This window comes from Apus apus, chromosome 2, assembly GCF_020740795.1.
Source record: "Apus apus isolate bApuApu2 chromosome 2, bApuApu2.pri.cur, whole genome shotgun sequence".
In the NCBI taxonomy this organism is placed as follows: Eukaryota; Metazoa; Chordata; class Aves; order Apodiformes; family Apodidae; genus Apus; species Apus apus.
The window spans coordinates 125,737,619-125,751,067 of NC_067283.1; the positions used below are offsets into that span (position 1 = coordinate 125,737,619).

Below are 13,449 nucleotides of genomic sequence, written 5' to 3' on the forward strand. Positions count from 1 at the left end.
CTGAGTAATAGTCTGCATCTTAATTTGATTTTTTTCAGTTCTATCAATGTCCTTATTGTAACTACAACAGTAGGGACCCAAATCGTATCCAGATGCATGTCCTGTCACAGCATTCAATGCAACCTGTTATCTGCTGCCCCCTCTGCCAGGATGTCCTCAGCAACAAAATGCATCTCCAGCTTCATTTAACCCATTTGCACAGTGTGTCCCCTGACTGTGTGGAGAAACTGCTCATGACAGTAAGTGTTCCCAATACTGATGCACGTGCTACAGAAATGTACTTGGGCCTCTGGGCAATGTATTTGTTGTGTTACAGTATTCAGGTAGCCTGATGAGGGGAGGGGGCCAGCTCATCCAGTCACTGATATCCCTTGGGAAAATGACTGAAGGTGGATTTCAAAGATGCTGAAAACCCGCAGTTCCTCATTGATGTTAACCTTCGAAAAATCAAGCCTGTCAATGTCTCTAAGTGCATGTCTGCAAATTTGGTCTAATAATATCCAGTCTCAGAAGTATTGTGACTCTTGTTTGTATAATAGGAGCTGTAAAATATTTGTAGAATAGCAGGAGTTGCCTTTAGAATGTACTTACCAAATGCGGAAGAATTCCTGGCTATATCTGGGCTGTACTTGCTGTACTTGCATAAGATTATTGTATTGTACAGAATGTCCTGTTTCTAACTTTCTGACTGCATAAAAGACCCTAAGACCCTTTAGTGTTTTGGTTTTGGTTTTGTTTGTTTGTTTGGGGTTTTTTTCTGAATAAAATGTGAATATGAAACAAAAAGACAAATAAAAAAATTGGTAGCAATCCTGTTACGTCAGTTCTTTAGGATATGGAATTTCAAGTATCTTTTCTGGGTCAGACAGGGCCTTGAACTGGCTTCTCCCTGATGGGGATAAATACTGTAACCAGCAAACTCTATTTAGAGAATGAATCCCATTCCAGGCTCACCAAGAAAATCCTGTTCTTTGCTACAAAATTGCACAAACCATGTAAAATAATACAATTCTTCGAAAAATTATGACTCAGCACCAGTCAAACCTCATCAGTAAAGACACAACAAGGTCTAGAAAGCATTCATTATTATTTCATAGAATCAGTTAGAAAACCGACCTTCTAAGACACCTTGACTCTGGTTGTCTTGCCTTTTTAGAAGGAAGTGCACTTGGAAATCTCAAGGATCCACCTCCTTAAGGATTTATTTCCATATTTATAGACTCCTCTTTCATTATACGGTTGTGCTTGTAGCCCTAATACCTAATTCCCAAGCAAAGTGGCAAAAATAAGAAAGAATTGAAAGAGCTCTTGACTGAAGGTCTAAGGTTCCTTGTGCCTAGTGGTGATGAGCATATACAGAATTGGGGATGAAAATGCAGTAAAAATTTAACTTTCCCAGACCATTTCAGGAAACTGGAATAATGTGGAATAATCCCTATTGATGATTATTAGCGTTCTTCTCAAGTTCTCCATGATTCCCTCTATTCTGACAGTGGGGCAACTTTGAAATCTCTCCTCTCCCATCCTCTCCAGGTACTTTGATAGTCTTTGGTTCATGTATGGTGGATCTTTTTAATTATGATTGCATACTGTTGTATAGTATTAAATAGTGCGACTTTTCCTGTAATAATGCTTTGCTCTTGGTTTTCAAAGGTTCCTGTTCCAGATGTCATGGTGCCCAATAGTATGCTATTGCCAGCAGCTGCTTCAGAGAAATCTGAACGTGACACACCTGCAACCATCACAGCTGAGGGATCTGGGAAGTATCCAGGTATGCAAGAAAAAGCCCAGACATGTAAGAATTAGATATGGGCAATTTGGAAATTTAGAAACCACTTGTTTCTTGGTGAAGTGAATCCTTTTTTGGCCTGCATGTAGCCACAGAGATAAAAAGAGAAAAATAGCCAGAGGCCTGAATTTGGCTGACTGTACTCATGCAGAACTACTAGGATACATGTGTGTGCCATGTGTATGTTGCTTTGGTGGTGAACTAGCAACTTTGAAGGTAAGGCTCTCCTTGTTTAACCAGCAAATAAGACCCGGTCCTAAAAGACAGTGGCATTTTCACCAACATCGATGGGGAATATTAGGCAATTCTGCCTTTCCAAACAGTTTTTTTGTCCTGGACCCTTTCTGTATTCTGTACTGGGAAGCTACTTTGCTACCTCTCACAGCATGCTCTTCCCTCTCTCCTTAAATTAACTTCCTCCTCCTTTCTAATCACCTGTCCTATCTATTGACCTCATTTCTAATACCTCCCTCTTTCCCACTCCTTTGCTTCTTTTTTTTTGTTTGGTGCATTTATTGTGCCAATAAACTCCCACTTCATGACAAAGAGAAGCCCTATGCCTCTCCCAGGCCAACTGCCACTGCCATTCAGATCATATATACTTTATTAGGCCAACACATGGCATGCCAGTTGCCTCTCTGGATTTCTTATGAAAAAAACCACATTAATACTATGTGCCATTTTCTTCTACTTGTGTAAAAGACACTTAATTTTCTTTGCCTAGGTGAAAGTCCTGTAGAAGAGAAAAGTACCCCTGGGATTGATGAATCAAAAACTGGAGTGGAAATTAAAACGGAGGAACAGAAGCCACCTAAGGAATCTACTGAAACGCCAGATTGGAATAAGAGCAGCAGTAAAGATATAAAGACCACTGACTCAATGACGGATCAGCTAAATGAACAGCAGAAGAAGCAGCAGCTCTCTGTTTCTGACCGCCATGTCTATAAGTACCGTTGTAACCATTGTAGCTTGGCTTTTAAGACTATGCAGAAGCTTCAGATACATTCCCAGTATCATGCTATTCGGGCAGCTACCATGTGTAGCCTTTGCCAACGTAGTTTCCGTACATTCCAGGCTTTAAAAAAACACTTGGAAGCAGGCCACCCTGAGCTCAATGAAGCTGAACTTCAGCAGCTCTGTGCTTCTTTACCTGTCAATGGTGAACTCTGGGCAGAAAGTGAAAGCATGCCACAAGAAGATCATGCACTAGAACAGGAAATAGAAAGAGATTATGAGATGGACCAGGAAGGTAAAGCAAGTCCTGTAGGAAGTGATAGTAGCTCTATTCCAGATGATATGAGCTCAGAACCAAAGCGGACCTTACCTTTTAGAAAAGGGCCAAATTTTACTATGGAAAAATTTCTAGATCCATCTCGCCCATATAAGTGCACAGTATGTAAAGAGTCTTTTACCCAGAAGAACATTCTCTTGGTCCACTATAACTCAGTGTCCCATTTACATAAGCTCAAAAAGGTTTTGCAGGAAGCATCAAGTCCCGTCCCTCAAGAAACCAACAGCAGCACTGACAACAAACCCTACAAATGCAGCATTTGCAATGTGGCATATAGCCAAAGTTCTACATTGGAAATTCACATGAGATCTGTGCTTCATCAGACAAAGGCAAGGGCTGCAAAATTAGAACCAAGTGGTAGTATAAGTAGCGGAAATAGTTCAACAGGGAATGTTAATAGCCCCAGCCAAGGAATGCTAGAATCTATGAGCTTACCAGCAGTTAACAGCAAAGAAACACATTTAGATGCCAAAGAATTAAATAAAAAGCAAGCTTCTGAGTTAATTTCTGCTCAGCCTACACATCACCCACCCCAGTCACCAGCACAACTTCAAATGCAACTACAACATGAACTGCAACAGCAAGCTGCGTTCTTTCAACCCCAGTTTCTAAACCCAGCTTTTTTGCCTCATTTTCCAATGACACCAGAAGCACTGCTGCAATTTCAACAGCCTCAGTTCCTTTTCCCATTCTATATACCTGGGACAGAATTTAGCTTAAGCCCAGATCTGGGTTTGCCTGGTTCAGCCACATTCGGTATGCCTGGAATGGCTGGCATGACAGGATCACTGCTGGAAGATTTGAAGCAGCAAATACAAACTCAGCACCATGTTGGCCAAACCCAGCTACAGATACTGCAGCAACAAGCACAACAGTATCAATCTACCCAACCCCAACTTCAGTCCCAAAAACAGCCACAGCAAAGTAGCAAGATGATGAAAGCAGAGCAAAATACTTTATTAAGTACAGATTGCCAGCTGATAAAGGATATGCCGTCATATAAGGAGTCAGAAGAAGTTTCTGAGAAACAAGAGAAGCCAAAGCAAGAATTTACTAATGAGAATGAAGGACTAAAAGAAAACAAAGATATGAAGAAGCCAAAATCCTCAGAACCAACCATTCCACCACCCAGAATAGCTTCTGGAGCAAGAGGTAATGCAGCCAAGGCTTTGTTGGAGAACTTTGGGTTTGAGTTAGTTATCCAATACAATGAGAACAGACAAAAAGTGCAGAAAAAAAGCAAGACTGGTGAAGTTGAAAACACAGACAAACTGGAATGTGGAACCTGCAGTAAGCTCTTTTCCAACATTCTTATTCTGAAGAGTCATCAAGAACATGTGCATGGACAGTTTTTTCCATATGGAGCATTAGAAAAGTTTGCCCGACAATACAGGGAGGCGTATGACAAGCTTTATCCAATTTCTCCATCTTCTCCAGAAACACCACCGCCTCCACCACCGCCTCCACCACCACCACCGCCTCCTCCCCCAACTCCTTCTCAGTCTTCTTCAGCTGGGGCTGGAAAAATTCAAAACACAACTCCTACTCCTTTGCAAGCTCCACCACCCACACCACCGCCACCACCTCCTCCACCACCACCACCTCCTCCACCACCACCACCGTCAGCCCCACCTCAAGTCCAACTTCCTGTTTCACTTGATCTGCCTCTTTTCCCTCCAATTATGATGCAGCCAGTGCAGCATCCTGCATTGCCTCCTCAGCTTGCTCTCCAGTTGCCACCAATGGATACTTTATCTGCAGATCTTACCCAGCTTTGTCAGCAGCAGCTGGGATTAGATCCTAATTTCCTGCGGCACTCTCAGTTCAAGCGTCCACGTACAAGAATCACTGATGACCAGCTAAAAATCTTGCGAGCTTATTTTGATATTAACAATTCTCCAAGTGAAGAGCAGATCCAGGAAATGGCTGAGAAATCTGGTCTTTCACAGAAAGTTATCAAGCACTGGTTTCGTAATACACTGTTTAAAGAACGACAGAGAAATAAAGATTCTCCGTATAATTTCAGCAACCCTCCCATAACTGTATTGGAAGACATCAGAATAGATCCTCAGCCTTCAGCTGTAGAACCTTACAAGTCTGATGCATCTTTCAGCAAGAGATCATCTAGGACTCGGTTTACTGACTACCAACTCCGTGTCCTCCAAGACTTCTTTGACACAAATGCTTATCCAAAGGATGATGAAATCGAACAACTTTCAACTGTACTTAACCTACCTACTCGAGTTATTGTTGTATGGTTCCAAAATGCACGACAAAAAGCTCGCAAAAGTTATGAAAATCAAGCTGAAACTAAAGACAATGAAAAAAGGGAACTGACAAATGAGCGTTACATTCGAACTAGTAACATGCAATATCAGTGCAAAAAGTGCAGTGTGGTTTTTCCCAGGATCTTTGATTTGATTACACACCAGAAAAAGCAGTGTTATAAAGATGAAGATGATGATGCTCAAGATGAAAGCCAAACTGAAGATTCTATGGATGCCTCTGATCAAACAGTGTATAAGAACTGCACAGTCTCTGGTCAAAACGAGTCATCAAAAAACCTGGCAGTCACGGCAGCAAGTTCAGGCTCTGGTTCTAGTACTCCTTTGATTCCATCACCCAAACCAGAACCTGAGAAAGCTTCTCCTAAACCTGAGTCCACAGAAAAACCAAAACAAAATGAAACCATCTCTAAGCAAACTGATACAATACCCCAAAACACCAAACAAGTGCAGTCTACACCAGTAACCTCTTCTGACCCTCAGGCCTCGTCTTCTCAACCACAGCAACAAAAACAATCACAGGTAGTAGGGAGACCTCCTTCTGCATCACAGACCACACCTGTTCCTTCCAGTCCATTACCAATTTCAATGACTTCTCTACAGAACAGTCTACCTCCTCAGTTATTGCAGTACCAATGTGATCAGTGTACAGTTGCCTTTCCAACTCTAGAACTTTGGCAAGAGCACCAGCACATGCATTTCCTAGCAGCCCAAAACCAGTTTCTTCACTCACAGTTTTTAGAAAGACCAATGGATATGCCCTATATGATATTTGACCCAAATAATCCTTTGATGACTGGACAGTTACTTAACAGTTCTCTTGCTCAGATGCCACCACAAACTGGCTCATCACATACAGCACACCCTGCTACAGTTTCTGGTTCCCTGAAACGAAAACTAGATGATAAAGAAGACAATAACTGTAGTGAGAAAGAGGGAGGAAACAGTGGAGAAGATCAACATCGTGATAAGCGTTTAAGAACTACAATTACTCCAGAGCAGCTGGAAATACTCTATGAAAAGTACCTACTAGATTCCAACCCCACCAGAAAGATGCTAGATCACATTGCACGTGAAGTGGGACTGAAAAAGAGAGTTGTGCAAGTCTGGTTTCAGAATACTAGAGCCCGAGAAAGAAAGGGACAATTCCGTGCAGTTGGCCCAGCCCAATCCCATAAAAGGTGCCCTTTCTGCCGAGCTCTGTTTAAAGCAAAATCGGCTTTAGAAAGTCACATTCGCTCTCGACATTGGAATGAAGGGAAACAGGCTGGTTATAGTTTGCCTCCAAGTCCTTTGATATCAACTGAAGATGGAGGAGAAAGTCCACAAAAGTACATATTTTTTGATTACCCGTCACTGTCATTGGCAAAAACAGAATTATCAAGTGAAAATGAATTAGCCTCCACTGTATCAACTCCTGTTAGCAAAACTGCAGAAATGTCACCGAAGAATCTCTTAAGTCCTTCTTCTTTTAAAGCGGAGTCTAGTGAGGATATAGAAAATTTGAATGCCCCTCCTGCTGATTCTGGATACGATCAAAACAAGACTGACTTTGATGAGACTTCATCAATTAATACAGCAATTAGTGATGCCACAACAGGGGATGAGGGGAACAATGAAATGGAAAGCACGGCTGGCAGTTCTGGGGATGCAAAACCTGCATCACCTCCCAAAGAACCAAAACCACTTGTGAACGACACGCTACCAAAAGCTGCAACTACACCTACAAATGAGAATACTGATGATAAGTTTCTCTTTTCCTTAACAAGCCCCTCAATACATTTCAGTGAAAAAGATGGTGACCATGACCAAAGTTACTACATTACTGATGACCCTGATGATAATGCTGACCGCAGTGAAACTTCAAGCATAGCTGATCCTAGTTCACCTAACCCATTTGGAGCTAGCAATCCCTTTAAATCCAAAAGCAGTGATCGGCCAGGCCACAAACGTTTCCGAACACAGATGAGTAACCTGCAGCTTAAAGTTCTCAAGGCTTGCTTTAGTGACTACCGGACTCCAACAATGCAAGAATGCGAAATGCTAGGGAATGAGATTGGCCTACCTAAACGTGTGGTCCAGGTCTGGTTTCAGAATGCCCGGGCTAAAGAAAAGAAATTCAAAATTAACATAGGGAAGCCATTCATGATAAATCAGACTGGACCTGATGGAACAAAGCCAGAGTGTTCTCTGTGCAGTGTGAAATATTCTGCACGTTTGTCCATAAGAGATCATATCTTTTCCAAACAACATATTACAAAAGTGAGAGAAACTGTGGGAAGTCAGCTAGATCGGGAGAAAGATTATTTAGCTCCTACAACTGTTAGACAGCTGATGGCACAGCAAGAGTTGGATCGCATAAAGAAGGCTACTGATGTGCTAGGATTAACAGTACAGCAACCAGGCATGATGGACAGCAGTTCTCTTCATGGTATCAGTTTGCCAGCAGCTTATCCAGGACTACCTGGCCTTCCTCCTGTTCTTCTGCCTGGAATGAATGGTCCATCCTCCTTACCTGGATTTCCACAAAGTTCAAACAGTAAGTCTATAAGGGGATGATTTTCTCATTTTATTAATTTGATCATCTTACACAGTCACTGTCTCACCAAAACAGCATATATGCATTCATATCATGCTTGTGAGACTGGTGTGAGTAGAAAAAAAGTACTGCTATAAGGTGTACTCAGTGCAGTTCTCAGTTGTTGCTGTAACCTGGACTATATCTCTGATTTCAGGGGGAAAAAAAAAAAAAAAAAAGAATTTTAATTGAAATATAATTGACAGAAATGTTTTTAGTCCATATTAGGCTTCTGCAACAAAAGCAATATTGCATAATTTTGCTTTTTTGTGTGTCTGTTTTGAATTATACCCCCTTAGGCAAAACTTGGATTAGAGGTTTGTATGTAAATTTTTGGTATGCAAATATTTAAAATAATGTCTGCTGAAGCACCAAATATTTACCACATTGTCAATTCATCAGGCATTTGGTCCATCCCTTAGACCAGTGCAATCTGTTGTTTAATTCAGAATACATATTTAAAATAAAATACTGCCCAAGGCCATATATTATATTTCTGATTAATTGTCTGCTAAGATAAGAAGGTGCTTTATAATGGCAGATCATTGTGATCCAAATTCCAGGAAATGCTGAATATCTCCTACCTCTAGTTCGTAAAGTCATTGGAGACATACACCGCTTCATTTGTACTTGCACTTTCAACTGAACATGTAACTGTTTTACTGACTGTTTTGATTCTGGTTTTACTCTGTTTTTTTGCTCACATTGGAAAGTACTTGCTCTTGCAATAAGTTTCATTGAAATCAGAGAACCAAGATTTCTGCTGAATGATTTGTTTAGTTCTCAAAGAATGAACCTGATTTACTTTCTTGTATTAGGCTCAAGTTTTGCAATCAAGAGTTCATTGTGAGTGCAGCCTTGCAGACTGAAAGCTCTCCCATTCATCTTCTAACTTTGCACATTCATATCAAATATGTGCACAGCAGAGTTAGGGAGGTGATTAAGACCCCTTGCCTCATTTTATCCAGTAATTCCACTTGCTGTTGATCTCTAAACTTTGACTTAGAAAACAACTCACTTTGGCAAGTAAGATAGAGGCTTAATCACCAGTGTTGTTAGACATACTATGACTGTAGCAATGTCTTCTCTGATACCCAGCTGTGCTTTGACTGATGATGGTCATGTTATTGTTTCCCTAAGTGGTGGTCAAAGCATCTTGTTTTTCTCTTCATTGGATAAGAATGACTTTCCTCCACAATGGAGTCTCTGGCTGAGTGCCCTCTGGCTTATGTCAAACACTTATTGGCACAGGGAATGCATATAAAGGAAATATAAAGTTGCTGTATTTCATTCTTAATGGCATTCCATGTTCAGGTCCAAAAATGGCTGGTCATTGTTCATTGAAATTATAGATATGGTTTCTCCATATTACTTTGCTAAATCGCTTTGGTTCAGTTGACCTTCAGGTAAAATGGGCTCCAGAAAACTCAGGCTTTTTCTGTACTACTAAATTAAATTTGCTTGGAAAGATATTACATTGTTTTACTCTCAAAATCAGAAGTCCCCATGCAAAGTGAGTCTTGGGAATAGTCATGAACCCATGATAGCACCTCAGCTGTGCTCAGGAGTCGTTTAGGAGGATGCTAGTTGACCCAGGCCAAAACAGTGGCAGTGACCATTCTCACTTTACAGATGGTTTAGTTTCAGTTTTTTTGAAATGTTCTCTAGTACTGTTCAACTTGCCTGTGTCAATGTAGCCTTAGAGTCTGTAAATTGTCCTGTTAATAATATGAAAGGTATTATTATGGTCCATAATAATTTTCAGATTTTCTAATTTCCCCCAAATATCTCTTCTGTGAGATAAATTTAAATTATTAGTACCATAGCATATGCAGTGCACTGCCAATTGAGATGGATTTTTACCCTCTTTCATCTTGCAACTTCTTGAGGTTAATTAGCCCATTGTGGGCAAAGCCCACTTTGTAATTTAGCTACTAGAATCTCGTTGTTTACTTTTTCTTCTGCCATATGCTAAATAGCCCCTTCATTCCCTTTTTGTTGCCTGGCAAATACTTGCATGCATAAATCTCCATTCCCTAATGATACATAATGGAACAGTCATAGTGAATGGAAAAAAAATAGATTATTTTAATCATTCATCGTGGAAAGCCAGTAATATTCTCAGATGTTCTTCTGTATGTGCTCAAGACTAGTACTTTCTGCACTTAATTAAGCCATTTCTGTTTTCTTCTCTACCCTGATTTAGCTGGCAGTTCACAAACCTGTTTGATGCTAAGAGTTATTCAAGAAGCATCTTTGTGGAAGTAGGCTTCCAAGCAGGTTTTTCTTTTGCTACGGTTCTTCCAGCAGGATGTATATTCTCAGCCAGCAGGACAGTTGTTCTTCATCATTCTTTGCATGAGGGATTATCTGAAGCTAACTCCCTGATTACTTGCTCTCCTATACTTCAAGTCCTCTTCTTGTGAATCCCACTGCAAGTGTGTCATTTCTTCGTTCAGACCCAATCCCAAAAATGCACTTCAGAAGTCTCACTGGGATCGCTTATATTAGAATAATTACCTGTTTTCAATAAAAATTCAGGGTTGGTGACTTTATTTCCTGTTGCAAAGCCCATCCATTCTGTCCTACATTAGTAAGATCTTTATTTTTAAAGAATATGTTTGCTGTTTGCTAAGACAAACATAGCATTTAATATTGCCCTTTGTGTTTCTCTTTACTCCTGCTAGGCAGATAAATAAATCTCACTAGTTTCACTGGTTAATACAAGTTTATAAGGGATTTCACTTTTCTGTTCTTGCATCCAGTGTTGTTTATGGGTTTTCTAAAGGGTACAAAGCCCAGCTAAATTTTGCAAAATACTATTCTTCTTTAAATGCAGTATTTGCTTTATAAAAGGTTTGAAATGGAGCACTTGAAAATAATCCTAGATTACAAAATATGGAAATGTTCAAACTACAGTTCATTTTATCTTTTTTTATGTAGTGCTCAAACTAGACTTTTATTTGCAAAAATAACTAGTTTTGTCAAAATAAGATAGCTTTATTTCTGAATGAAAGGATCCAATAACTTGAAATTCAGTTATATTGTTCTAAAACAAGTGGGTTTTAGTGTTAGAGTTATTGTGTGATTTAAGGATGATATGTCAAAGAATCCTCTCACTTGTGGGATATACTTCTCTTGATGAGAAGCTCAACAGGAGTGGCAGTGTGTCCTTGCAGCCCAGAAAACCAACCATATCCTGGGCTGGGCCAAAAGAAGCATGGCTAGCAGCTCAAGAGAGGTGATTCTCCCCCTTTACTCAGCCCTCGTGTGACTCCACCTGGAGTACTACTCTGGAGCCCCCAACACAGGAAGCACATGGAGCTCTTGGAGCAAATCCAGAGGAGGGGCACAAAGATGATCAGAGGGCTGGTGTACCTCTCCTAAAAAGAAAGGCTGGGAGAGTTGGGGTTGTTCAGCCTGGAAAAGAGATGACTCTGGAAAGACCTTGTACCTGTCTTCCAATACCTTCAGGGGCCTACAGGAAAGCAGGGGAGGGACTTTATAAGGGCATGTAGTGATAGGATGAGGGGTAATAGCTTTAAACTGGAAGAGGGGAGTTTTAGGTTAGACATTAGTAAGAGTGTAATAATGTAATAATAATAAGATAATGTAATAATACCGTCTTTTGAGCATCAAATGCTGAGAGTAATCTCAACATGAGAGTAATCTCAACATTACTTCTATGTTTTCTCAGCGTAACTTCTAATATGGAGTTATTTGGTGGAATTCTAATTCATACAGAATTTTAGTTATTTTGTTGTTTAGTTATTATGGAGTTATTTGGTGGAATTCTAATTAATACAGAATTTTAGTCTTTGTTCTTCAAGTGCCTGCTTATTTTACAGGTGACTGTAGATAGAAGAATTCACCTTCTCTTTTCAGCTGTTCTTAAAATTAATATTATCTTTTTTCTTAGCTTTGTGGTTTTGCCTATGATCCCTTGCAGAAAACTAGTTGCTTTATCTTGCTTCTTGCTACTATTACTGGTTCTATAAACCTTTTAATGTCATCACTATTACCATATTTTCTTTGCACATCACTTAAGCCTGGGCTGCCTTGAAGATTCACAGCAGCTTTTTGCAAGAATGCTCACATCACTGTGTACTTAGTGTTTTTTGAAATGTTATCAAGAGAGAAATTTAGTTGAGCAGCAATTACTTTCCTTATTATTAGGGCACTAAATTCTATTCTGTGTCTGCTTTTGGCCCATTGATAGCAGTTTAATTTTTGTATTTTTAGCCCTCTGATTTCTTCAAGAGAAACAGAAGTCTCTGCTCTTTGATAGTCACTTAAAACAGCAGGATTAAAATGTTTTTCATGATTAGTGGATTTTCTATGCTACATCTCTCATGTATGGAAATGGGGCATCAGTTTCATCAAGTTTTCTTCATTCAGTTTTGGAACTCTCAGTCCCACACTTAATGTTCAATAAAACAGGTGGATTTCATTGTTGTATTGCAGCCTGTCTGAGTATTTAACAGAATTCTGTGCATTTCAACTGAATTCCAAAATATAGAATAGCTATGATATATTGGCTGCTCTGGGCATCATCAGTATGAGCAGACTGAAGACAACATTATGTGTATGTGTTGAAGAGGTTAAGAATAGAAAGAAATCAGAAAAGTCCTAAGTAAATGACAAGCCCAAATAACCATTACAAAGCTGGAGCAGCAGTTCACACTAATTGCATAATTCACGCATTTTCCATCTACAGTATTTATCATTTAATACATTTTCAGCAAGCTCCACACACAATTGCTTTTTACTTCCTGTTGAAAGTGTAGGGGCAAGCAATAGCATCTTCAATGTTACTGTGCAGTAACTGTGGCAATTACCCACTTTTTAATTATAACTGTTGTGACTTGTTTCACTGTGCTATCTAATCCATGCTCACAATGCATTTTAACTCCTTAGTGTTTCCCTACCATTAAATAGGAGTAATGATATGGTGACAGACATTAAATGGCCTCTTTGTTAAATCTGATAATTATTTCCTTTGAATCCTAATTGCTTTATTCCTAAGTAATGCTAAGCACCTGGATATTGATGATTTAAACGTTATTCTTGTTCACTCCATTAGTGCTTCCAAGTAGCTAATACCCATCTATCTTCCATTACAGACCCTGCATCTATTGTTCTCTTATCCATGCACTAGTAGGCTGTTCCTGATGTTGCTTCTCTTTTAGAGTTCTGTGTACACTACACACTTTTTTTTTCTTCTAGCAAATTTAATTACCTGAAAAAATGACAATGGGTGTAATGTACAGCCTCCTACAGTTAGTTGCCTTTTCTACCCTGTGCCATCATTTAATTTTCTGACCAACTACACATCTCATGGAAGTTGCTTTTTAGTAAACTGTTACCAGCCACTGCACTATATCTGGTACTTGAAGCAGAGAAAAGATTTCTTCCATTAAGTTATAAGGCATACTTCTTGTGTATATGCACCCTCCAGACAGAGCCAGTCCATCCTTAGGTTGCTCTCTCTAATGAGGTGGAGGAT

The 13,449-nt window shown here is 39.8% G+C and overlaps 1 protein-coding gene across 1 annotated transcript in view; it reads left to right on the top strand.

Moving 5' to 3' along the window:
• The window catches only part of ZFHX4 (zinc finger homeobox 4), a 155,180-nt gene that overhangs the window by 136,642 nt on the left and 5,089 nt on the right, over positions 1-13,449 (top strand). Inside the window, exons 7-9 of the mRNA XM_051610961.1 lie at positions 39-239; positions 1,654-1,771; positions 2,514-7,904. Of these exons, the coding sequence (XP_051466921.1) occupies positions 39-239; positions 1,654-1,771; positions 2,514-7,904 (5,710 nt within the window). The remainder of the gene's footprint in view (positions 1-38; positions 240-1,653; positions 1,772-2,513; positions 7,905-13,449) is intronic.